This window comes from Ursus americanus, chromosome 7 (assembly GCF_024610735.1).
Source record: "Ursus americanus isolate L20-20 chromosome 7, mUrsAme1.1.p, whole genome shotgun sequence".
NCBI lineage: Eukaryota > Metazoa > Chordata > Mammalia > Carnivora > Ursidae > Ursus > Ursus americanus.
Genome location: NC_142133.1, coordinates 78,311,124 through 78,336,885, shown reverse-complemented (window position 1 = coordinate 78,336,885; position 25,762 = coordinate 78,311,124). Strand labels below are relative to the sequence as shown.

The following is a 25,762-nucleotide window of genomic DNA, read 5'->3' as shown; positions in this document are numbered from 1 at the left end:
CTCTGTTTTATTCTTTTTTGGGTCTTCAGATGTCACATTAGTTTCAGGTGTACAACATAGTGATTTGACAGCTCTGCATGCGGAATTATACTCCATATTAGTTCAATACTGAATTACCATTATGGATTATAATTGAAAATGCGTAAGGCGGGAAGAACATTTTCACATGGTTACAGCCGTGCTGTCTGTATAAATCTGTATCTTAGGTTTTTTCCACGTAACATAATACGCGCCTTGTTCCGCGGTATTAGGAGTTCTTTGCAGACCTTCTTTCCGCAGCGTGCGCCACAGTCCCTCAGTTGGCTATAGCATTTGCTTCCAACAATCCCCTATTGTTGAACCTTCCCGTGGTTTCTAGTCTGTGGCTGTCCACAACGGTGCTGCAAAGAACATCTTTTTATTCAGAAAGGTTTTTCTGTTCGTCCTATTTCCTTAAGATAGTTTCTCAGAAGTGGAAATACTGGTTCAAAGGCCCTGCACATTTGAGGGCTCTGCCTCCATATTGCCAAAGAGTCCCCAAAGGGTGGCACCCATTCCCTCCTCCACCCCCCGCCCCGGGGAAGTGTCGAGAGGATTTGGAGGGCACATTCCCAGTCTAACGGCCTTGTGTTCTTTCCCCAAAGCCTCATAAAGAAGATGGCCCAGAGCGTGGTAGACGTCATGGAAGACGCCAAGGGGAAGGTTCCGGAGAACCTCCTGGCCAGTGGAGGTAGGTCACTGGCGTGTTCTTACCCAGGCCTTTCTCAGGCACTTTTAGCCCATCGCTCACCCTGTCGAGGCTGCAGGGACGCGGCCCCGGGGAGCGTCTGAGGGGACATGTACACCCCGTTTTGAGCTCAGCAGCACCACGGGTTTGAACACCTGCCCCTTGGCCTGTGGATGGTCCTGCTGCGGCATTTCTGCATCTCTGGCGTTTTTACCCTGTAGAAACCTGAAGGGAGAATGGGGTCAGGGGGGTGGCAGGGTTGTTTGATCTGCCCGCCTTCTCTGTCAGCTTCTGCTCTGTCCCGCATGGAAAATTCCACCCGGTCCCCACCCCTATCCCCACCCCCACCCAGCCCAACCCATTTCTCCCTCTCCCCAGATGAGACTGGAAAATGCCTTCAGGGGCCGAGGAAAGCCTCAAACTTCAGTCTTAAGTGCCCCGCAAATACACAGAGAGTGAGACGGCATGTGTTCGCACTGGGAATTTCTGTCTCTCCTGTGCTGCTGGAGAGCCCCCAGATTCCAGAGACATTCGGGCCCCTTCATTGTGTGCATACCATCCTGAGTGCGCTGAAAATGTGCAAGACACGAGCTGGGAGACTTTGGAAGCTTTAGAATTAGGTGTTTGAACTCCGCAGACGTCACGGACCTGTGACTCTGCACGTACAAATTCTGGGAATGAGAGCGTATATTCTGTATCGAATATTTCTGTTATTTGTTACGTATCGGTTCCGAATTTTTCCCTCCTGGGAACCATAAATGGCTTTTTTATTTGCTTGTTTAAATTGACAAATGGAAATGCTCATGCCCCCAGATCTGAACTCGGCTTCGTGTGTTCATGCGATATAATAACCCCCCTTATTACATTGCAGGTTTGAAGGAAAAAATGAAATATTTAAAGAGTAGGTTGTACGTTGTTTGCCGTGAGTGTGTTTGGCGTGATGCCCGCATGTCCCTGGGAAGGCGGACTGTCAGTCTGGTCATCGGGGTGTGGTGATCGGGTCACGGTGGATTTCTCCAGTAACAACCGGGTGCCTGGGTCACCATAGCCATATGACCTGTCACCTGTTCTGTTCCTTTTCCCTCTGTCTCGTGTCTGGCCTGCTTCCCCCACCAGCACTGCATGCCTCCGGGAGCGGGGTGACCCTCTGGCTCTGGAGTTCAAGGTGGACCTTCTGTATCTTTTGGCTTGTGGTCTGCTCCTTGCTTTGATGTCTGTCCTCAGCGCCCACTGTCTTGCCTGCTCTGGGAGTCTGGCTGTTTTGTGGACCCTGGCAGCTTAAATGTCAGGCTTAGGTTTGTGTGGCCCTGCTGGGGTCTGCTCACACAACGGCTCTTCTCCAATGAGCCTCGGGGGGAGGGGGCGTCCCTGTGCCTCAACAGGCCATTCCTGGCTAGAAGGAGCCATTTGCTTGGGGTTTTCTCCAACCTGCTCAGATTGGTGGAATGAACTCCAGCAAATCCTTGTAGGATGAACACGGGTCTTTACTGATTGGAACTTACCAAAATACCTTTCCAAATGCAATCTGTTGGTGATGCTGAAATTTCTTGCTGGAGCTAATAAATCAGTTAGTTAAATAAATCTAGGACTTTCAGGGTCCTAGACTGAGGAGCTGACTTAAGGTAGAGAGCTACTTTTCTACATAAAAACCTGGTCTTTAAGGCAGGGGGATCCGAGCTCACGTTAAAATAGCGATCAAGATGCTTGCTTCTACTCAAAATTCACATTACTTAAAACTAGATGTCATCATGCCACCATCTCCATCCCCAGTGCAGATGGCTGCTCCCCTAAAGGCCGGCTGCCTCTCATCTCGGGAGGAGGAAATTCAGCTTTATTTGTCTATGCGATACGCTTCATTATCTCCAGGCCTCCTGTGAATCAGGTCCCCATGACTTCCGAGACTAGAGCTTCCAAGGCTTGTTCTGTAACCAGCCCTGTGCAAACAGAGGTCAAGGGCTGCGGCAGCCGATGACTCTTGACATTCGCAATGTGCGTTAGCATAATAAAGGCTCTGAAAAGGACTGCAGTCCAGAGACCTGGTCAGACTGAAGTCCGCTCAGGCTTTCCTGCTAGGATTTCGATTGCGAGATCTTGTTCTTTTTCTTCTGCAGAGCACCCGCGTAACTAGTGAACTAGCGATTGACAGAATTATCCGGAGGGCTCTGTGTTGCCCGCCTCCCCCCATAGGCGGGATTTAGTCCCTCTCCTCCAGGGCAATGCCTCAGGGACAGCTAGCAGCAGCAGCGGCCAGGTCCTGGGCCTTGGCGGGTCACGTCTTTGGGCCCCGGTGGTCTCCCGTCAGCGGACTTCATCCTTCACAGGCTTTTTGCTTTGCTCAGGCGCCTTTTGTGTTCGCTTGTTCTTTGCTCCCAACTGAGCTTTGAGTCCGGAAGTAAGGCTGTAGATGCTTTGGATGGTAGCAGAAGCTGGCCAAACACACTGCTGTCTGCAGCAGGCCCTAGAACGTGTGCAGAAGTCGCCAACACCCGGAGATGCGTCTGGCTGATGGAGGACGGGCCGCAGCCCGGGTGTGCGCACAGGTCCCCGGGCCTGCTGCCTGCCGGGAAGGCCTCGTGGTGGTTCTCACGTGAGGTCACCGTCGCTCAAGAGCAGCCGCCTGTGTATCGCATGTCTTGATTCTGAGTGAGCCTGCCCAGGCCATGGTCTGACCTCACGGGCCATCTGTCCAAGCCCCCGATGGCTCCCTTGGAGGCCGGGCCTCTCTGACTTCAGCCGGGGGAGGGGAGGGGAGGCCTGTTCTTTCCCGGGTAGGCAGACAGAAGGCTGCAGGGCTGGAAGGACAGGCAGGCCCAAGGGGGCGGCTTGCTGCTTTCTAAGACGGAGGACCGTCCTCAGACCATGTTGTCACCGAAAGTGATGGGTGCGGACGGGGCAGTGCTGCCCTTGGATACGTGACCTAGGGCGAGGGTCAGGGTCAGGAGCTGGTACTCGTGACACGAGAGGGGAGGCACGGGAGGAGGGGGTCACAGTCGCACACCAGAGATCTCAAGAGGCTTCTGTGCTGGGTGCCGGGCCCGCAGGGTGCTTGTTCTCCCAGAGCACCTGACCCGGGGGACAGCCCTGTAGTCCCGCACGTGCTGTGATGCCAGAGGAGCCTGGGGGGCCCCCGCAAGGAGATGGGCAGAGTCTGCAGGGATTACAGGAGCCCTTCAAGAGGAAAGGGCCAACTCATTCTCTCTGATCTGAATGCCACAGAGACCTTAGCGTCTGTGACAGTGCATGGGGACGAGCTCAGTGTGCAGCGTGTCTCTTCCAAGCCACCCACGTCGTGCAAGTTAGTACAATCACCAGGATTATTAGGGAGATTCTTCTATGAGATGCTTGCTCTGTGCTGGGCACTGTGACAGGCTCTGGGGACACAGAAACAGCCATCTGCCCTCAAGGAGCCTGAAAGTGCAAAGAGAATCGGGAATCAGGCAGCGTCAGAGTTCGGAAACAGGCGAGCGTCCAGGGCAGCAGTGGGATGGACGGTCAGCAGGCTTTTGGGAGGTGGCCCTTGTCCTGATGTTGAAGGACAAAAGCAGCAGTGAGAGAGAGTACGGGGTGGGAGGCGGCTTGGCTTGGGGGTGGTGTGCCCACGGGGTGCCGTAAGTAGCAGAGCTGGGAGGAGGACGGGCACAGATCCCAGAGCATCTGGCCAGCATCTCCTGCCTGGGGCCAGCCTGGGGTGGCAATGGGCCATGGCTCCGGCCTGTCAGCACGCGGCCCACGGCGGGGCTCCGTGAGTGGGATCAGTGGCCACAGGAGGAGTCTTCTTCCACCTTCCGGTTCTGCGTCTGACTGCACCCCGTCCCGCCTTATCCAGACATTCGTTCTGTTCCTCCCTGGCCCGTGTGCTTCTACAGTCTTCCCCTGCAGGGGGTGAGGATACAAAAATCCATATTAAGACCCAACTTATACCCAGATCTGTATTAGCTCGAGGTGCTGACTGGGGGGCTGACACGACAGACACTGATCTCCCACAGTTATGGAGGCTGGAAGTTCAAGGTCAAGGTGCCAGCAGGCTGGTTCCTTTGCTGTGTCCTCTCATGGGCCTTTCCTTGGAGGAGCACACGGGGAGGGAGGGAGGGAGGGAGCTCCCTGGTGTCTGTCCTTACAAGGACGCTCATCCTCGGGGATCAGCCCCGCCCCCCCTTGGCGCCTCTTGTCCGTTCCAGCCCCGTTGGAACCTGAGAGACATCTAAGTGCGTAAGCCAGACTGTCAGCACGTGGTTCTTGTTCAGAGATGGGCCACCGTGCACACTGCAGAGTAGCCGTGACCGAGCGTGGGTGGGCAGGGAAGGAGTGAGGTGCTCCATGTCCTCCACGGTCACCCACAGTCACCGTCTCCTCTTACGGTGGACGTTAGTGGGTGATTACTGCGTGCCGGTCCCGCCTCTAGAATGGAGATGATGATAGTACTTAATAGGGTTGAAAGGTGAGTGCAGTAATTCCCGGATCCTGGCCAGGGGGAGCAATCAGTGTCACCTCCCTGGTTGGTTGTAAGGCCCTGCACACATCTGTGCATGCCCACCTCTGCCCACAGGCCGTTTCCCCCCTCTGAGCCCATTTCATTTCCATCTGCGTCCTGGGGACTCGTCTGCCCTCATATCCGACTCCAGCTTGCCCGAGCTGAGCTCCTCCCCTCTCTCCTCTGCCCCGTCCCGTCCTGCCGCCACCGTGGCTGCCCAGATTAGTGAGTGTCCTCTCCCTCTTCCCACTCACCCGACCTGAAAATCCCCGAGTGCCCTGGGCCTCTTTCGTGGGCCATTGTCCTGTTGAGCCTGCCCTTCCTTTTCTGCTTCCAGAGCTTTGGCCCCTCTCAGCAGCTCCTTTTCTCTCTCACTCCCCCTGCCAGCTTCTCTCCTGCAAAGCCCCCATTGGCCCCAGAGAAATCTCAGTGCGTGACTGTCCTTGGCTGGCTACACAGCTGCTGTCCTCACCTGCTTCGTGACCTTCTCAGCCCTGCTATTGGAGTTGGAGCGATGAGTGGCCAATTGCTGGCAGATAATAGTGGGGGTGGGGGTGGGGTTCCATAGGTGCTTTGAGTGTCTTTATCACCCCAGGAGAAAGAGCAGACACAGCCTTCCATGGCCCTGCCCTGGCCCTCCTGTTCCACTGGGTTGTCCCAGAGATTCCTAGGCTCCCACGCAGGATGTCGTGCAGGTGTCCTCAGCTCACACCCAGCGCCATGTGGCAAGCTCCTGTCACCTCCAGCCCCTGTGTGAAGCCCTCCTTGCCCTCCCTGGGAGTCAGGCGCTGGCTCGCCCACCCTTCCCACCCAGCCACGCTTCTGCTGCCGCTCACCGTGGTGTGAGGTTTGCCTGGTTGTCTCCCTAGGAGACTGAGCACCTTGGCATCCAGGGGCTGTGGTCTCTTCCCCCCTTCGTGGTAGCGAGCTGGCGCTCAGTGGACGCGCAACCCCCAGTGCCCTTGATCTGCGCAAGGTCACGCTGGGAAGGGCAGGCGTGCGCAAGTCCTGGCGTGAGAATCCAGTACAGGAAGGCTGGTCTCGCTCGGGTTCACGGGATTCTGGGGGTGACGCCAGCTTCGCGTGCACTGACCCGACTCAGTCCAGGGAGTGAGGGGCAGGTGTAAGCAGCAGCTGGCTGCTGGGGGCACTCTGTGATTGTGCACAGAGCTGATGTGAAGAGTGGGCGCTCGAGGTGTGTGGCCTGCTTTCCCACCCATTTCTCAGGTAAGGCGACTGAGGTGCAGAGGGGTCAGTTACTGACATGCTTGAAGCCCAGGGTCCTGAATCGGCCCAGGGTCACTTGTGTGGCTTGTCGGACCTCAACTGCAGAGCTCCTTCCTCTTCCCGCAGCAGATTAGGGAACCAGAAACATCCCAAGGGCTGCGGGTTTAGATTTGTTTTGGAGAAAGTAAGGGGAAAAGGGAAGTTTGTTGAGAAAGGCCTGATTTGGTCTACTCACTATAGACTTGCACGTAAAGGACGTAAACTGAAAGATGCCCTTCCTCACCAGGTGGTAAAATCCACAGTCACAGACTCTGATATGTCGCCAAGGTTTACAATGCCTCTGCCGCCTTTTTTTTTTTTTTTAAGATGTATTTATTTGAGAGAGAGCACGAGTGGGGGGAGGAGCAGAGGAGAGGGAGAGAGAGAATCTCAAGCAGACTCCCGCTGAGCATAGAGCCCAGTGGGGGGCCCGGTCCCAGGACCCCGAGATCACGACCCATGCAGAAATCAGGACGCTCAACTGACTGAGCCCCCCGGGCGCCCCTAAAATGCCTTCTTTAGCCTGGCCTTCAGAATATCTCCCGATTTTGCCTCTACCTTGTGGGAAAGTAGGACCCCCCAAAGGCAGATCTCCGGGCAGCCGTCTGAGAGCGTTCGGGGCCCAGTGTGCACTGGTTGCAGTGGCCCTGTGGCTGGTGGTGGGTTTTTCGGAGGGGCTTTGGGCGCTGCTGACGGTCCTGACCGAAGGCCAGCCAGCTGGCTCAGTACTCCGCTCCCGGGGGCAGTGTGTGCTTTCCCAGAGCCCCGACTCTCCTTGTTTCTCTGATCGCTTCCTTGGTTTCAGTGGATGCTTGGCTCGGGGTTTGGCAACCTTGGTCTCTTGAGATGCGGAGTCCCACTGACTTGTTGACATGTGTTTCTTCCAGTTGACCTAACATCCTTTGTGACCCACTTTGAATGGGACATGGCGAAATACCCCGCCAAGCAGCCGCTGGTGAGCGTGGTGGACACGCTAGCAAAGGTGAGAGGAGGGCCTTCTCTCGGGGGAGAAGCTTCTGTGACCAGCGGCATCTGACCACCTGAGGTCGAGCTACGCGGCATTGGGGCCCTGGCGGTGGTGCCAAGGGGGACCTTCTGGGAGGCCCGAGTCAGGAGGCTGGGTGGGGTCCCCTTCCCATCTGCATCCTGCCAGCCCTGACCAGGCCCGGTGCCTTTCTGAGGTGTGGCCTTCCATGCCCTGGGCAAGGCCAGAGACTTTGCGTTTCAAGGCAGGCGCCTGCCCTCCCTCCACCTCTTCTGGTCCTGTTACCTGCCAGGTGGTGGCATCCATAGGCAACTCCCCTGACGTGCCCGGCCCAGGCCCTGGTGCCCCTTCTGTGCATTCCCTCCACCTCATTACTTGCTGAAAGGTACTGATGGAGCAGCTCAGCCCCATCCTGACCTACTGACGAGAGCCTCATACCCCCACCACGTCCCAGAGTGCTTGTCTGCTTGACAAGAACTGTCTGCTTCCGGGGAGAGTACGGCTCAGGAGCCCTAAGTCCTGGGAGGTGTTTACGGAAGGCATCACCGGGGGTCCCTCTCCTGCTCTGAGGAGCCTGTGACAGTAGTGAGGCCAGTAAGGGGCACCTGGGTGGCATGGTCATTTGAGCCTCCGACTCTTGGTTTTGGCTCAGGTCATGATCTCGGGGTTGTGGGATCGAGCCCCAGGTCAGGCTCTGTGCTCAATGGGGAGTCTGCTTGGGACTCTCTCTCTCTTCCTGCACCCCCCCCCCCACAAATAAATGAATAAGTCTTAAAAAAAAAAAAAGCGAGGCCAGTAAGTACTGCACCCCACAATTCCACCATCTCAGTAAGCAGTGGCCTCCAGCTTTCACTTCATAAATAAAAGCACTGTGGCACCAGTCTCTGGGGATGTTGTGGGTGTCTCGTGGCCTTGTTGACTCCTGTGTGTCTCACTGAGGGTGAGTGCTAATGGCTTATGACCACCTGTCCCCCTCCCTCCACCATATACTGAGCCCCTCATAGGCCGTGTCTCCTCCTGGCCCGGGTGGCTGGGAGAGTCTCAGGCAGGCCAGGAACAAAGCCTGCCTGTTGTCTCCTCAGACCACAGAGCCAGCCAGGTGTGCCTGGGCGGGTCAGGTGCAGGAGGTGGGCCCCTGGGACCCATCCGAGTGCAGCCCTGTGTGCTCCCCACAGCAGGCTGGTGACCGGCCCCGTGTCTCTGGGAACTCGGGTGGGGCCAGAAGGCTCTGGAATCTGGGTGCGGCTCCTCCGGCACTGCTTACGCCACAGAGGTCCCAGCCCCTCCTGGGACAATTGGGCAGTGATTCTGGAAAGCCCTCTGAGGAGGGGCTGCCCAGCGCACCTGTGCCAGGTGTGGCTTCCCGGAGGTACTGTGCGCTTCTGCCACCAACCTAGAGGCGCGCCGTAGCTGGTGGCCCTGCGTTGCTCTCTGAGGCCGGGCTGAGCCGGGCAGGGCGGTCAGGCCGTGCTCGGAGTCCACTCGGGACGGTGCTCACTGGCATGGCTGTCCCAGGATGCCGGCTAGCGGTGAGGACCCTGAGACACATCAGGGTGTCAGCTGAGAGGGGAGCAGAGCAGTTGTAGAGGACAGAACTTGGCTTCTCCAGTCCGGGGACCCAGAGAGTGACTTCGGCAGGAAAGCAGGGAGGGGGCGGAGGGCACTGATGTTGACAGCACTCCCTGTGTGCCCAGAACCACGCTGGGCTCTTGCTTCCCACGTCACCCCCGAGAGGTAGGATTCCCTTCCCACGTCACCCCCGTGAGGTAGGATCCCCTTCCCACGTCACCCCCGTGAGGTAGGATCCCCTTCCCACGTCACCCCCGTGAGGTAGGATCCCCTTCCCACGTCACCCCCGTGAGGTAGGATCCCCTTCCCACGTCACCCCCGAGAGGTAGGATCCCCTTCCCACGTCACCCCCGTGAGGTAGGATCCCCTTCCCACGTCACCCCCGTGAGGTAGGATCCCCTTCCCACGTCACCCCCGTGAGGTAGGATCCCCTTCCCACGTCACCCCCGTGAGGTAGGATCCCCTTCCAACGTCACCCCCGTGAGGTAGGATCCCCTTCCCACGTCACCCCCGTGAGGTAGGATCCCCTTCCCACGTCACCCCCGTGAGGTAGGATCCCCTTCCCATGTCACCCCCGTGAGGTAGGATCCCCTTGCTCTGATCTCAGATGAGGAAGCTGGCTGAGAGGTTAAGTGGCTTGCTCTGGGACCTGGGATGGGAAAGCAGGTCTTGGTTGGGCTCTGTGTGTGTGTGTGTGTGTGTGTGTGTGTGTGTGTGAGAGAGAGAGAGAGAGAGAGAGAGAGAGACAAGGCTTGCCAAGGAAGCCCGGGGCCAGCTCCACTGCAGGGAACCAGCGCTTTGGGGCTCTGAGTATTGGCCCCCTGAGGTGGTCCTGCACGAGGACCCTGTGTGTGATGCCCTGAGCCCTGGTTCAGGTCTGTTCCTCCCCTGGGAGGTCCTTCACGGGAAGAGCCTTGGGGACACACAAGTCGCTGTGCCACTGGGCGTCGAGTAGCCCTTGCCGGGTGTCGGAGCAGGTCTCCCAGCCTGGGAGGAGCCCGGTGCTGACGTGGTCCGGGCCAGGCCCCAGATCCCCCCGACAGCTGGGAACTGAGCCCACCTGCGTCCCTTAAAGAGGCTCAAGGGTGGGGAGGGCTTCGCCCCCTCCCAGCCCTGCATGTGGCAGCGTGACCTGTCACCTGGCCAGGGACCCAGCTCACCGCGGTGTCAGTCTCCACGGCCGGGTCACGCTGCAGGTTCAGAAAAGCCCCCAGACCCCTGGTGTGACATGCAAAGGGTTTATTGGACAGCGCCCACACGTGCAGCCAAGGGTGGGGGTTCCACGCCACCCCCTCGGGGCTCTGGCGCCTGGTGTCTCCACCACCGGAAGCATCTCCGGGTTCTGCGGGGCAGGTGCACGGGGCTCTCGGGGCTTCAGCCAACCCCACACCTCGGAGCGCAGCTGAACACACGCCCTCAGCACTGCCTGTGTCGGCCGCCCCCTGGGGGTCCCAGAGATGGGGGGGCCTGGCCCTCTGGAGGAGCTCCGTCTGGGGCAGGTGGGCCTCGCCTTGCTCATGGCCTGCTCGGCAGATGCCGGGAGCTTCCGGAATTCCGTGGCGCTGAGCTCAGAGAGGGCCGGCCCTGACGCCAGTTCTCAGGCGGGCCGAGTGGGAACCGGTTCCGAAGCCCTGGTTCCTCTCCCCATCCGCTGGTTTCCAAACACCCCTCTGCGGGTTTTCACTGGCTTGTGGTAAAACGAGCAAAGGAAGGAAGATGTAGGATTTTTTTGTTTGATTTTTTTTTCCTTTAAAAAGTAATTGTGTGTGTGTGTGTGTGTGTGTGTGTGTGTATAAAATATAATTTTAAAAATCAAGACTGTGGATTGTACCTGAGTCAGTTTCTTGGTTTTGATCGAGTACTGTTGTTATGTAAGATGGGTACATGGGATCTCTCTGTCCCATTTTTAAAAACGTTTTATTTGTTCATTTTTTTTTTTTACAAAAGTAGTCTCTACACCAAACGTGGGGCTTGAACCGACAACCATGAGAGCAAGAGCCTCATGCCCCTCCAACTGAGCCAGTGGGGCATCCCCTTGTGTCCTCTTCTGTAATTTCCCATGAAATTTGTCATCATTTCAAAGGAAAAGATTTCTTAAAATTGTAAAAAAAAAAATTATAAATCTTATTTTAAAAGTCAAACGTCTCAAGATACAAGGATAAAAACGTGAAAGGTTCCTGTGACAGGACCCGCCCTGTGCCCCACCGCGTCTAAGCGTGTGGGAATCTCCTGCGAGCGTCTGGAAGGCCGTGCCGTGTCCTGTAACGCAGGGCGCCCTTCTTTGTTGAACCAGTTCTGTAATGATGGACTCCACTGTCCACGTGTAAGCCCTGGGGGGCGGGGGCTGGTGGGGGGCAGCTGCTGTGTTTTGAGGGCTTCTGGTGAGTTAGGCCCTGGTGGGCGTTTGCCTTTCTCTGTTTCGAGCCCTTGGGGAGGACGTTATCTCCCTGGCCGCGCAGATGGGGCCTCTGAGGCCAGGCAGCCAGAGAGCAGGGGAGCTTAGCCGTGGACCCGGGCTTGTCCTGTTTGCATGATATGTCTGCCCGCCCAGGCCTGCTGCACGTCGGGGTCCAGGACGCCCTTCCTGAATCTCTTTAGTGTCAGACCGGTGACCTGCGTCCAAGCTGAAAGGAGCCTTTCTACCTACTTACCAGTTCCTGTGGGAAGGGGCCATGGGGCGCCGCTGAGCCTGGGACCGGGTACTGGTGGGGTCGAGCCACCCTGGGCCCCCCTAGAAGCCAGGATGGGGTCATCCTGGGCTGGCCTGGCAGTGCGGGAAGGGCTTGCACTCAAATCACCTCCCTGAGTGATCCTGGAACAGCCGTGCCGGTCTCGGGCCTCGGTATATGCAAGGTGGGGATGGGAATCTTCCCTGCGCCCCACAGGCCGCTGTAGGCCCAGTGCCGGCATGTGTGTGAGAGCAGTGGGGAGAGGAATGTGAGCGTTCCCCAGCTGGGCAGCGTTCCTTGTTTATTCCACAGGGCGCTATGAACAGTTCATGGCCATTTTGAAAAGTCTGATCACCTCTTTTGCTTTTCCAAATAGCAACTGGCACAAATTGAGACTGACCTGAAATCCCGAACAGCTGCCTACAACACTCTGAAGACAAACCTGGAGAACCTGGAGAAGAAATCCATGTGAGTGTCCGAGTTTCTGCACTGCCAGAGCCAGGCTGTGAGGGAGCCGGGCTGGGGTGGGGGCCGGGCTGGGGCAGGAGCTGGGCTGGGACTGGAGCCGGGCTGGGGTGGGGGCCGGGCTGGAGCAGAAGGGTGCCTTTCAGGTTACTGGGTGAGCCAGGGTCTGTGCCTGGGTCAGAGAGAGAGAGCGCGTGAGCCAGGCAGGCAGCCGGCCAGGCAGATGCCCAGGCACTCGTGCCTCTCTGGGAGCTGCGTGCTGGGAGGGGAGGCCCGAGCAGGGGTGATGGCACCCCCCTGCCTGGGCCCAGAGAGGGAGACCATGCTGTCCCTCACCCCCTTCCCTCCCTCTCCCAACCAGGTCACTGAGAACACCTGAGGTGGGCCCCAAGACCTTTCCCCCAAGGAAGCTTTACAGAGGACCCTCCCCGCATAGGCAGGGGGGGCCTAACTGGCAGAGCCTGGCCCTTTGTGAGGGCCCCGCAGGGCAGTGAGTTGTGCAGCCCAGAGAAGAACAACCTCAGGGACACTGGTGCCTTCTCCACTCGACTGAAGGCCTCCACGTGAGAGAGACAGAGCAGACTGCGTGGCCCAGCAGACACCAGTCACCAGGGTGGCGGGAGGTGTCCAGAGAAAAGCGGAGACCCGGTGTCATGATGGCAGCAGCTCTCTTGTAAGGTAGTGAGTGCCTTGTTATCGGAGGCATGTCAGGAAAGGCCGGAGGAGCTCCTGCCGGGGAGTCTGCAAGGTGCTCCTGAGTAGGGCTGAGCTGCATGGAGGATCCTGCCAGTCTCCCCAGATTCTGGGTCTGATTCTGTTGGCAGTTGTCTGAAGATCCGCCAAAGAAGGGCAGGGGTGCCCAGGGGAGTTCAGAACCAGCCGAGTAGCTCACCCTCCCCTCTCCGCCTCTCCCTTCGCGTGGGCACCGCGCCAGCGGTTGTGTGATAGAAACGTAGAGTACGTGAGTGGAGACTTTAAAACCAAAAAGGGAAAGACTCACTTCAACTAGAAGTGGTCGTTACTGGTGGCGTGACTTTGCATCCGAACTAAATGGGCATCACCCGACTGCCGCCGCGTCCTTGGCCCTACAGAGGAGTGAGATGGGAGAAGGGCAGGACGCGCCCTAAATGGTGACCTTGGCTTAGATCCATCATGGCATTGACCATTTGTTGCCTGCTGGGCCATCTGCTTGTCACACCACCGACTTGTGGACTGCTCGAGCATCATTTAGGACTTGGGCAGACGTGTGGTCCAGGCTCCGGAGTCAGCTGGTGAAGAAGCTCATTGGCTGATTCCCCGCAGCGCGGGTCTGTTGAGAGCGCTTGCTGAGTGAAGGAGGGGAGGGGGAGGGGGAAGCTCTGCCGGCCTCCTCTGCCCATAGTTATTCTTTTGATAAACATTTATTAAGCACCTACTATACTCTCAGGCTTTATGCCAGGCCCTAAAGATAACAAAGCAGAAGAAAATGTAATTTCTGCCCTTGGAGAGCTCACAGTGACTCGCTCAGCAAGTATCTACGGAAAATCTGCTTTGAGCTGGGAGTTTAGCATGAACCAGACAGATGAGACCTGACAGTGGAACGGTAACGTGTAGGGGTCTCACGCCCTGTGCCTTTGGAGAGGGTCCTACGGGACTTAGCAGTGAAGGCGCAGGTGGGAGAGGTGAGGCTGGAGGTGGCGTGTTACCTAAGGCCGTGGCCTTGGCTGAGTGCTTGAGAGCCACTCGCCAGGGAAGTGTCGTGTGTTAGCTAATATCGCGGCCGGGCTGCCGAGGCTACAGACAGTCTCCGTAGCTGTACCTTGGCCCGTTTGCTGATACAATAGCCTTGAACCACGTGCTAAAAATACCATGACCTCGATGGAGACCGGGTTCCACTGGGCATGATGCAGGTGCTTGCCGGTGAACGTCCCCTGGAGGCTGAACCTGGGAGGTGTGAAAAGTGAAACGGAGCTCTCTCTGGGCCCATCTCGGCTCAGGACGGCTCAGGACAGCCTGAGTCTTGACACTTGAGTAACTCAAGCTGCCTGCCGCCCACAGTCGCCTCCCAACAGCCCCAGGGGCAGCGCAGGTGACGGTGGTGTTGGATTCCGCCGCCCGTCGGGGGACTGGTGGTGGGGCCTCGGGCCCTGCCAGCCACAGCAGCTCTGGCCATCCACAGCTGGAGGGTTGGGGGCACACTCAGCCCAGGCACCCGCCGCTCTGGGGGTCATCTGAGCCCTTCGTGTTTCCTGCCTGCCCTCCTGTCGCAGGGCCTGTGTGTTGTGGGTGTGCGGGGGTCCATGTGTCCCAGAAGCCCAGGCCCACACGGCCTCCCTCTGCCTTTCTGCTGATCCCGCCCCCTTTGTCCCACACGGATTCAGGGGAAACCTCTTTACTCGGACACTGAGCGATATTGTGAGCAAAGAAGACTTTGTGTTGGGTTCCGAGTATCTCATCACACTTCTGGTCATCGTCCCCAAGTAAGTGGCCCAGGAAGGGGGCTGGTGGTGGGTCTCAGGCTGTGGTGGTGATCACGGAAGAAGACTGGCCCTGCCCAGTGGAGTGAAAGGGGGTGCCCTCCATGGCCTGGACCCCGGGGGCAGGAACAGGAGCAGGGTTCTGCAGGGTAAAGCAGTGAGCATCTGCTGTGTGCCACCAGCCTTAGACAGGAGCTCCTTGCACTCACAGCAAACCCAGGGGTGGCTGTTACGCCCTTGTTCAGAGGCCAGAGAAGTCAGTTGGCTTCTCCAAGGCCACACAGGGTCAGGACTAGAAAGCTCCAACACATGTCTCTGGCTGACCCTTCACGTGGCCCTCTGTGGCATCCAGGGCCCTTGTGGGCATGCTGGGTCCAGGACCGGGCTGGGGAGGGGTTGCCCAGTGCCCATGGCAGGGCCTTGGGGTGTTTGGGGTTCTTTGGCCCAGGCCTGCTCATCTCAGTCCCTTGGGAAAAGGGGTGTACAGCGTCCTAAACACTCGGAACACCCCCAGCCTTTCTGCAGAAATCGCTGAATGATTCTGTATTCTTGCAGACCAAGCTACGCACAATGGCAAAAAACCTATGAGTCTCTCTCGGACATGGTGGTCCCTCGGTCTACTAAGTAAGTGAGACCCCAACTTGACACCCAGGCACCAAACACGCTCTGAGGGTGCAGGGGTCCTCAGCCCTCCTCACTTGCTCTCACCAGAGTCCCTCAGCCTGGAGTTACTTTGCAGCCACACACCCAGCCACGTGCCATACTCCCTTCCTCTTTCAGAACGCTGCTTCCCTGCCCCCTCTTCCAGGAAGCCCTCTCTGGCTGCCTGCGGGCAGAGATCCCCCTCACTGTGCTCTGATCTTTCTCAGCTCAGGTCTATGCTTCCCGGCCTGAGGGTCAAGCAGGGGCTTGGCTCTGCCAGTCACAGAACATGGTGGGGGGGCAGTCTCAGCGTCTGGCCTACTGGGGTCAGAGCAGGAGTGGCCGGTGAGGGCTGGGGACGTGGCAGGAGAAGAGGTACAGGAATATATTCAAACTGTGAAGACCATGCACGTGGGGAAACCAGCACGGGGTGGGGGGGTGCACGCAGCAGCGGGGTGGGTCTCATGTGGTGCGGAGCGGGAATAGCCAGCGGCTGGAAAGCACACCAGTGTGAAGCCGTTTACTTAAGGTCTAGAAACGGACAGAATTGAGCCGTATGCGATCTGGGCACATGCAGGTGCACAGGAGAATTGAGGGGGTGTTTGGGGGATGGGAAACGCCAGACTCAGCCCAGTGGTGACCTCAGGGCAGGGGGCGACACGCAGCCAAGGAGGGGCACGGGGCTTCTGTGTGCGAATTGCTTTAGGTCTTAAGTAGGGCGGCCGATACATAGTATTTGTGATTCTCTCTACCTTTTCGTATGTCTGAGATAGTTTGTAGTTTAAAAAGGTTTGACGGTGAGTCTTGGCCAGCCGTGCGAATTCACCTGCTTCCCGGCACACAGCGTGTAGAGAGAGGGCAGCCCTGCCCACGCCCCTCTCAGCTCCGAGGCCCCGCTCCGGCCGGGGTGGCTCTGCCAGGGTCACAGCTCACAGGAGATAGCAATGAGGAGCTCCGCGGAGGGGCGCAGGGAACAGGACAGCCATAGCCTGAGGTCACGAGGGGAGGCCAGAGGAAGAAGCCAGGGGCAGCCACGTCCGCAGGGAAAGGAGAAGGCACAGAGATGGGCAGACGGGCTGGTCCTTGAAGCCCGCCAGCTCAGCAGAGGCCACCAGTGCTGTGCGACACTGGCTTTCTGGGGCCACGAGCCGGGGGACCCCTTTCACAGAGGCCGCCTCAGCAGTGGCTTGGCTTCTCAGAGCAGAACCCCCAGGCCCTGCGTTGTCAGAAGGCACCCAAGGATCTGCAGAGGTGATGCTGGAAAAGTCTCTGGGGCCTGGGGTGGCTGTTACGGGTGGGGGCTCTGAGAGACAGGAAAGGTGACCTGGCCAGCGTTCCCAGGAGACCTGCCCGGGCGTGGCGAAGGGCTTCCCCTAGGTCTTCTGGCCGACAAGGCTGACTCAAAGGTGCTGACCACGGGCTCCAGTGACCCCTGTGTTTGGGACAGTGCCCACCGTGGCCTGTGTGGACACGTGCCTTGGAGGCTGTCTGATTGGAACATGGTGACATTGAACGTGAGGTGGACACGGTGGGATGGTTTCCACCAACTGGAGTCTGCCCTGTGTCAGAGCCGGGGACCCCCCCCCCCCCCCACTACATGCACTGAGACTCGGGAGTGGCTCGATTGCTCGGGCGTCTCACAAACCAGCCAGACGACGGGTCTCTGCACAGCCAGTCCCCTGTCTCTCCCTCTCTGGAGGGGGAGTGGAAAGAGCAGGAGTGGCGGTGGGGGGTGGGCAGGAGCAGGTGGTGGAGCCCACCCAGCCAGGAGTCGGGACATCACAAGGGACCGCCGGTTCCCTGCCCACGGCTGCCGGTGGGGCCCCTGCCTGCCCAAGGGCAAGCAGGCTGACGGGGACGGAGCCGCCCCTCTGCGGGGACCCACCCGCTCAGGGGGAGAGGACAGGCCTCTCCTAGCCCAGCTCTGACATCGGGTGTGGTGAGGCATCCGGTGAACAAATGCTTTTCTCCACCAGACTGATTGCCGAGGACAATGAGGGCGGCCTCTTCACAGTGACCCTGTTTCGAAAAGTGATCGAGGATTTCAAAACCAAAGCCAAAGAGAACAAGTAAGGACTGGCCTTGGTGGGCTCCTCTGGGTTTGGGCTGTCTCCGCTGGAGGGCTCTTTGCTCCGTCTGGAAGCTTCCTGGTGAAAGCCTCTCATTTGCTCGTTTCAAGGTTCACTGTCCGTGAATTTTACTATGATGAGAAAGAAATTAAAAGGGAAAGGGAAGAGATGAGCAGATTGCTGTCTGATAAGAAGCAACAGTATGTGAGTAGACTACACTGGTGGGTGGGCTTCACGCAGGAGCGGCCCCTGCCATCCGCGCCAGAGTCCCCCTCCCTTGGGGGCACACAGCCTGGGAACGTGTGTTCCCCTGGGACTGCCAGATCGGGTCTGGGGAAGGGAGAAGGGCACCCCGGTGGCACCTGAGTGGTGAGCTGTAGCTCTGGGCACCTTCCCTAGGAGAGCCCCCGAGTCCTGGCACTGCCCTTCCGGGAGGAGACTCCTAGCCCCACTGTGCAGCTGAGAAACTGAGGCTGTGGGAGGTCAGGGAGCATTTCCCCCAGGAAGAGGACCCCACCTCACCTTCCTCCGCCCCGAGATGGGGGCAGGGCAGGCAGGGATCCTGGCAGGGTCCCTGTGCCGATCGTGGGTGGCCCTGTCCCCTCGGTCACCTAGCTGTCCTCAGCAGTGTGGTTCCCCAGGCGTGCCGGGACACCCTCTGTCGTCAGCACCTGTATTTATTCCCCCTGTGCTTTTAGCAAAGAGTGGGTGCTTACCCTTGAGATTTCTGACAGCAGCCACTCAGGAACCTTCCGTGTGCAAGGGCAGCTGAACTCACGAGGGAGCAAACCAGGCTTCCAGTTTGGGAATGTGAACAGCGTAGCCTTGGGAAGGTCACTGTGCTGCTCTGTGCGATGGGCCCATCGCGGCTGCAGGGCCCCCCCCCCCCGGTGGAGTGTCTCCAGGGCCCCTCTCCCCCTCCATCCCCACTGGCAAGAGTTCTCAGAGAAACTTCCAGTTTGGCCTCTAGTGTAGACAGGAGGGGAAGAATGTGTAGAACGTGCTTCAGGCTTTCGGAGGAAAGCCGGTGTGTAAACATAAAGTTGTAAGTATGTGCTCAGGCGAAGAGCGAGAAGTACCTCCCGTGTGGCCGGGTGTTGGCCCCGGGCCTTCTCTGACATCGGGCTGGCGGAATCTGAACGTCCGGCTGGGCCTATCTGGTCAGTGGCCTGTTCACGGGGACTCCAGACCAGCCGCCCCCTCAGCAGTGAGCAGCAGCATGGGGTCCCACAAAATGGGGTTCTCCAAGCCCCACTGGATGGGCCCATCCCCTTTGAGGACGAGACAGGCGCTCATCATAGAGCAGTGAGGGGTTTGAACCCCGCCCCCAAGCGTCCACGTCTGTGTGTGGACGTGTGTGTGCACGCCGGGTGAACCCACGCGTTTCACATCCCAAATCTGCTGGGCTGTGGGCGAGGGCTCCTCGTGAGACAAAGGGCGAGGGGGCGCCGGGCGCCGAGGCCCCAGGCCTCCCACACAGCCCGGCAGGTGAGGTCTTCCGCAACAAGAGCTGGAAAACCAAAGGGGCTTTTCTCCTGGGCCTTAGCTCGCCCCAAACCCTCATCACCCAGGAGCGCTCAGTGGTCTCCCTAGCCTCATCCCTGTGGCTTCGGGCCTGCCCAGGCACTCTGCACAGGCCTCTGGATGGGGGGCTGGTCAGTAGCAACTCTCACAGGTATCCAGGCAGGAGGCCCTGCCGCAGAACAAGGTGGTCAGGTCGTGCCTTTGGCCCCGGCCTCGGTCCTGGCACAGACCCCCTGCGGATCGAGGTGACACACGAGCTTGACACCTGCAGCCTGGGGCTCGGGTTGCCAGCTGGCGCTTCCTTACCAGGTGTAGGCTTCCGCGCCCCCACGCGGCCCGGGAGCCCTTCCAGGGCCTGGGGCGGGGGGAATGGAGCGCCAACGGAGACACGCGAGCTCGGGAACATGTAGCTCCTTGAGGCTCCGGCTGTGTGTCCCCAGGCAGGGCTCAGCCCCTGAGCAGGGCTCGGCCGGGGTCCGCCCCAGCCTGGCTTCTCAGGCCCCTTTCCCCTTCAGCTTGTCGGGAGGGGGGTACGGCCGGCATCGTGCGCCGTCCGTGGTACTTGTCAGCCAGAGGGGCCAGGCTAGGTCCTGGGGTTTCGGCTCCTTGTGAGCACAGGGCGGGATTTTCCTGTGCTTTCTCCCTGTTCGCAGAGAAAGAGGATAAAGGATGGTAGGTCCTGACAGCGTGCCTGGCCCATTTTCTGTACGTAGCTTACACGAGTGCCACGGGGCTTCGTGGCTGGACAGGGTGGAGACGTGCTCCGCGGGCCGAGCCCTTTTCACTACCAGCTGCCTCCTGTCCTGGAGCGGTCGGTGTCCTGTGTCCCAACTGAGGCCAGGGGGTGGGAGGGGGTGCGTGAACTGACCCCGCTGCCCGTGGTTGGCTCTGTCCCTGCAGTAGGGGACCCGAAGTCTTAAACCCCCGTCCCATCTCAGTCCAGCCAGCGCGCAAGTCCGGAGGGCGGGCCGGCGTTCCCGAGCTTGCCTTCACGTGCTTTTCCGGCGATGAGAATTATTTGTTTGTTGTGATGCATGTTTGCTGAAAGATTAATAAATCATTTCTGTGCCTTTAGCAAACTTCCTGTGTTGCTCTTAAAAAGGGATCCTCCACCTTCCCGGACCACAAGGTTAAGGTAACCCCGCTAGGTAACCCTGATAGGCCCGCTGCGGGGCAGACGGACAGAGAGAGAGAGAGTGAGGGCGAGGGAGAGGTAAGCAGCACCCCGCAGCCCTGGGGGTCCCCCGCTCGCATGTCCTCGCCAGCGCAGGCATCTTCTGAGAAAACGACGCCTTGCGTTTTCTGTTATCCAGTGTGGCTTCTGAGGGCTTCAATCAGGGAGCCCAGAACCCTGCCTCCCCCCTCATCTGGAAGGCATCTTTGGAGCGGCCCCCCGCCCCCCGGCAATGGATGGTGCTTATTGGCCAGGGTGCCCCTGCCCTGCCTGGAGGTGGCTGGAGCTGGTGACGGGGGCAGGCCCTGCTGGGTGGCGGTGGTCGGGCAGCTCAGCTCTCCTCCCCTGGCTGCCCTGGCTGGACCCACCCCTGACCTTTGTGGGCAATCGGAGGTGTCAGTGGGAGCTCAGAGCCTTTGCTCCGGAACTCTGGGCTCCCCCGGAGGACCGGCCACACCGGCATTAGCGACAGCGACAGCGGCCGCGGCTGCGGCCCCGAGGGCTTGTGGCCACGTGAGGTGGGCTCTGCGGAGCCCCCCAGAAGCAGCAGCTGGTGGATGAGGCCAGGACGGGGGGCGACGTGTTCCTCAAAGGTGGGCTCCCCGGCAGCACGGTGTCAGAGGGACACCCGTCCGCCGTCTGCCGACGGCCCCGAGGTCAGGGGCTGCCCAGCCCCCCGCAGCCCGGTCGGTGGTGGCCACGCATGTGCCGGGTGGCTGGCCCGCTGAGCTTGCCTGGCACCAGGCGCCCGGACAGCGTGCTCCTGGGCCTCGCCTGGGCCTGGGCCAGCCGACCCGCTGCTTCCGCTGGCCGCCGGGCGCTCCTCCGCTCCAGGCTTGCTCTGTCACCGCCCGCGTCCTCCTGGGCCCGGCGTCCGGCGGAGCTGCCCGCAGGCGTCGCCCGCTCTCCTGTCTCCGCAGGGCCCGCTGCTGCGCTGGCTCAAGGTGAACTTCAGCGAAGCCTTCGTCGCCTGGATCCACCTCAAGGCGCTGCGGGTGTTTGTGGAGTCCGTGCTCAGGTGCGTGGAGGGGGCGCCCGGCGGCTGTCCTGCTGGGGGGCCGCCGCCTGCCCCTCCCCGCCCCCTCCTGCCCTCTCCCCGGCTGCGCCCGGCTCTTGGCCACATGCGTGGATTTCCCGAGCCCCCCGAGCCTTCCCTCGGCCCTGCGGGCCCATGCTCGCCCCGTTCCTGCCGGGCCTGGGGCGGGGTCCCGCTCGCTCCAGCAGGTTCTGTGGCTCCGGGAGGAAATGCCAGCACTGTCTCAGTCCTTGACCGCTGAGGCCCAAGGCAACGCAAAAACTAAAACCTAAACGAAAGCGAACTAACGACAACAGAAGTTTGGCCTTGTTTTTAACGAAAGTGAAATGGGTTCGCTGTGGAGAATTAGGAATGCCAACAGGGAGTAAAAATCACCTGGGCTTGTAACACCGACAGGGCACACCGCTGGCTGACGTGCGGGCGTGAACTCCTTTAGGAGTTTTTGTTCCTTCGTGTGTTGCTTTTTTTTCTAGTTTACAGATACACACATTTTTTACTACATTTTTATGAAAATGGAATTATATAGGAAATATTTTTTGAAGCCTGTTTTTCTCCTGTGTTTTGAAGATGCCTGGTGTCATGAGCTCGGGGGGCGGGTCTTGGTGGCACTGCACACGGCTGGCTGGACACGCTTTTTCCAGAAGCTCCCACCCCTGCTTCTTGCCTGGCCCTCCGAGCCTCTGGAGTGCGTGCCCAGCGCCTTCCCCTGCCTGCCCGGCGCCCCCAGGCCGGTTCCCTACGTTCCTTTCCCGCCTGTGCCTCCTGCACCTCCCGGGCCTCCGGCCTCTCCGCACACCTGGCTCCTCTGCCCTCCCAGCCCCTTCCTCTGGCTGCCCCGTGGACGCCAGCGGCCTCACGTCCTTCCTGTCCCTGGGCCCCAAACCTCAAGGCTCGGACGCCTCTGCTCCCTCTTCCCCACTTCCTACCCCCACTCCCTGCGCCCCACAGCACGCTTGACAGGCCGCGTCCTGCCTCTGCTTTTCTCTTCCCTCGTCTCCTGCCTCGTCGGCCCAGCCGTTGCCACAGGCTCCCCCTTGGTTCTCGGCCTCCGGTTCATCCTCCACATGGCTGCCAGTGTGGTTTTGTCCAAACACAATATGGTGGCTGCCAGGCGTGGTTTTGTCCAAACACAGATCAGATCTGACCGTGGCTCCTCACCCTCCCCCGCCCGTCTCCGAGGCCTGGAATGGCACGGAGCGTGGCATTGGGTTGCAGGGTGTACTAAGCTGACCTGGAGCGTTCAGCTGTCTGTAGCGTCGACGGGCCCCACACTGACCTGCTTGCCTCAAAAAGCAGTGGTTCTCAGGCCCAGTAGTGTGAACGCCCATGTGCTCGAGAGATGGGCTCAAGAGATGGGGGTCCTCAGTATCGCAAGCTGGAGGAAACGGGCTATTTCCCCTGAAAGTATATGGAGAGATAATTTTTTTTAAAGATTTTATTTATTTGACAGCACAAGCAGGGAGGAGTGGCAGTCAGAGGGAGAAGCAGGCTCCCGGCTGAGCAGGGTCCTGGGATCATAACCTGAGCCAAAGCAGACACTTAACTGACAGAGCCACCCAGGCGCCCCTGTAGAAATTTTTTACGAGACTAGCAATGTAGGACTTTTTCTTACTGTGTCTGTGTTTTTCCTGAATACAGTTATATGAATGCTGTTAAAGAAAATTCAAGTTCAGAAATATATACTGTGGAGAAAGTTCCTCACAGTCCCCCGGCCCATAGATAATCACGGTTAATGGATTGCAGACTCTTCTTATTCCCCGGATGGGATCATTGATCCTTAATGTTCTGCAGCTTGCTTTTTTCATCTGCTTTCAATTAATTACAGTCACATCAGGGTGTGTGGAGCTAGCTACCTGATGCTTGTTAATGGCTTCTCCATATCCTACCCCACGGAGGGATCATAGTCCAAGAAAACAGATGTTGAACCACCAAGTTTGTTAGAGCAAACAGACGGTGAAGTTCACGTGCTTGCCTGTTCCTCTGACCCCCGGTTGGCACTTGGTGCTGTCTTCCTCCTCGCCACGCTGTTCTGTCCTTCCCGCCTACGTGAGGGCTCGGGCCGACTCGCTCTCCGCGTCTGTCACTCAGCCCAGAGTTGGACAAAGTAGATGCTAGATGTTCGTGGGCCCAGCCCTCAGCCGAGGACGTGCTAGTTCAGCCTCAGGCTGAAGGGAACCAGGGGCTTCGGCCGTCGGGATGAGCGCGAGCCGGCCGGGTAGCTGGCTGGTTAGTCCGGCTCCTGGGAGAGGTGTTGGTGGGGAGCAGACTTCAGGGAGTCCTAATGGTGGCTGTGCAGGTGCATTCATTTAGGGAGAGTCGTAAAGAGGGAACATACTGAGAGGGCACCGCGGGAACCCAACATTTAAGGGGTGGAGGCAGAAAAGCCCGTGAGGAAGTCAGAGGCAGGAGGAAGTAGCTGACGAGTCAAAGGGAGAGGAAGCTGAAGGATTTATGTGTCCTTGCAAATGGGCCACAAGGTCATTGGTGGGATAAGCCTGAGTGTGGCGGCCAAAGGGCGATTGGGTGATATAGGACACTGGATACTCTCAACTTTGGAATGAGAGCTTTAGGGAGCCGAGGAAGTTTATGTTAAGCAGAGCGAGATGGTGATACGTTAAAGGGAAGGGGGCAGTAGTTGAGAAAGGCCGATGCCCCTTGCAGCCCAGGGTGGGGACGGGCTGGTGGCTACAGTGGTCTTGGTATGGCGGCTGCAGGTGAAGGCTCCCCACCAGGTGACCACGGCACTCAGGGAGGAGGGTCTTGTACTGAGCAGCCCAGGAGGGAGCAGCGTTGGGAGGCAGCTGTGAGAATGAGGAGCAGAACAGACCCAGCTGTTCTTGGAAGTCCTGTTCTGAGCATAGAGAAGGCATTCCTTTAAATTGACCCAGAGTGGGGTTTCACAGGGAAAGGACTGGAAGGGTCTGAGAAGAATGTGAAAAGCCCTGAAATCAAGGGTGGGCTGAGAAGGGGGCCAAGGGTTTGGAGGCTTGGGGGGGTGTGTGGGAACATTCAGTCATCATTTATGAAGCGTTTTAGGAGGGCCTGTTGCGCTCCAAGACTGGGGACAGAACGGACCCATGCCTCTGCCCTGAAGTAGCTCCCAGGCTGGGAAAGGCAGAGCTCTCAACACAGGGGTCCTTGTTAGGGAGGGTATACCACGTCCCAGAGCAACTGGGCAGTAACTGGTGCAATGAGCAGGCTGGAGGACAAAGCAGGGGTGGCAGTGACGGGCTGGGAGCTGGAATGCCCACCCTTAACATACAGGTTGCCCGGGCTGTGGCCAGCAGGTGGAGAGAACAGTCTTGGTGAAGTGGAGGATGTGGAGTGGGTTTCTGGAAAGCACTGGGAGTTGGGGTAGGGAGTCCAGAGGGAAACTGCTCATTCAGGTAAGATGGTGACAGCCGTTGGCTGTCTGTACTCCCCCGGGGAATACCGGAGCTTTGATGGTAAGAGGGGAACAAAGGAGAGATGAGGCATCAGCTGGGCCGTCGTCCCGTCCCCCCCCCCCCCCCCCGTGAGCTAGCCCACTTGCCTCTGGGGAAAGATGATGTAGACGGGGCTCTGAAATCGGGGTTCTGCTCGCCCAGCGTCCTTCGAAGACGCAGGACTAAGTAGGCTGTAGCCTTGATTTATAGTGAAAACAGCGCACACGTGGTCACACGCCGCCCCCTTCACCTGTACTTCTTCCTGCGGATAGACAGACCTTGGTATTTCAGGGGACGCCGCGCCAGTAACGGCCGGCAAGGGCTGGTTAGCACGTTCTCCTGGGGAGTTTCCTATCCAGAAAAACGCAGTTACTAGTCTCTCCTCTGACCCTAGACACTTCATTCAATTGAGTTGTATTTTCTTAAGCTATGTGGACTGAAGCCTTCTTCTTACCAGAGCTTCCTGTTTCTCGTCAGGGTTACTTGACCCGCATTTGCGTCTGAAGTAACTCACTGGCACGTTTTGTCTGTCTGGGAAGGTACGGACTGCCCGTGAACTTCCAGGCGGTGCTCCTCCAGCCTCATAAGAAGTCATCCACCAAACGACTAAGGGAGGTTCTGAACTCCGTCTTCAGACACCTGGACCAAGTAGCGGCCGCAAGCATACTGGATGTAGGTGGAGAACCCAGAGATAGCCGGGTTTCTGCACGGGGTCAGCCTCTCCGTGTGGGAGGCACTTTCCCAAAATGGAAACTGCCAGACTGTTGAGATGATCTACGTTTCACAAATGCGCAAGCGTAACAGGGAAGAGGCCGTGTGTGTGTGTGTGTGTGTGGCGGGGGTGTGCTGTGCAGAAAATACGGTAGGGCCTAGAGAGCCGCCTCGAAAACAGAGATGAGACAGCATATTGGTTTCTGCATTTAAAGCGCCAACAGGACGTCGTCTTTTGCAGGCATCTGTGGAGATCCCTGGACTGCAACTCAGCAACCAAGACTACTTTCCCTATGTCTACTTCCACATCGACCTCAGTCTCCTGGACTAGAGAGAGGAGCTGCCGCCATCGCGCTCCTCTCTTCACTCAGGCTCCTGCAGACACCTCTCTCCCTCAGCCAGAGAACCCTACAGAGCTTAGATTTTTAGAGAAATTGCTCACAAAAGTTAGTTACAGTTGTATTTATTTTTTTTAAGTTACAATAAAGAAATGCTCAGTCCCTTGGATTGTCTCTTCTATTCTAACATCATTCGGACGCACTTGACACAAACAGGGCCCGCCTCGGAGTCGGTAACCTGCTGCTGCACTGTGGG

The 25,762-nt window shown here is 58.5% G+C and overlaps 1 protein-coding gene across 13 annotated transcripts in view; it reads left to right on the top strand.

Moving 5' to 3' along the window:
• The window catches only part of ATP6V1C2 (ATPase H+ transporting V1 subunit C2), a 51,358-nt gene extending 25,685 nt beyond the window's left edge, over positions 1–25,673 (top strand). For 5 of the 13 annotated variants that reach the window (XM_087863859.1, XM_087863862.1, XM_087863860.1 and 2 more), the window contains 9 exons: positions 624–709; positions 1,578–1,607; positions 7,331–7,425; positions 12,043–12,134; positions 14,492–14,590; positions 15,143–15,211; positions 17,206–17,298; positions 17,409–17,502; positions 19,898–20,910. In XM_087863859.1, the coding sequence (XP_087719985.1) occupies positions 624–709; positions 1,578–1,607; positions 7,331–7,425; positions 12,043–12,134; positions 14,492–14,590; positions 15,143–15,211; positions 17,206–17,298; positions 17,409–17,502; positions 19,898–20,557 (1,318 nt within the window). In that variant the 3' untranslated portion in view covers positions 20,558–20,910. The other 8 variants (XM_087863863.1, XM_045776030.2, XM_087863867.1 and 5 more) reach the window with 8 other exon arrangements.
• Positions 25,674–25,762: the final 89 nt, after the last annotated feature.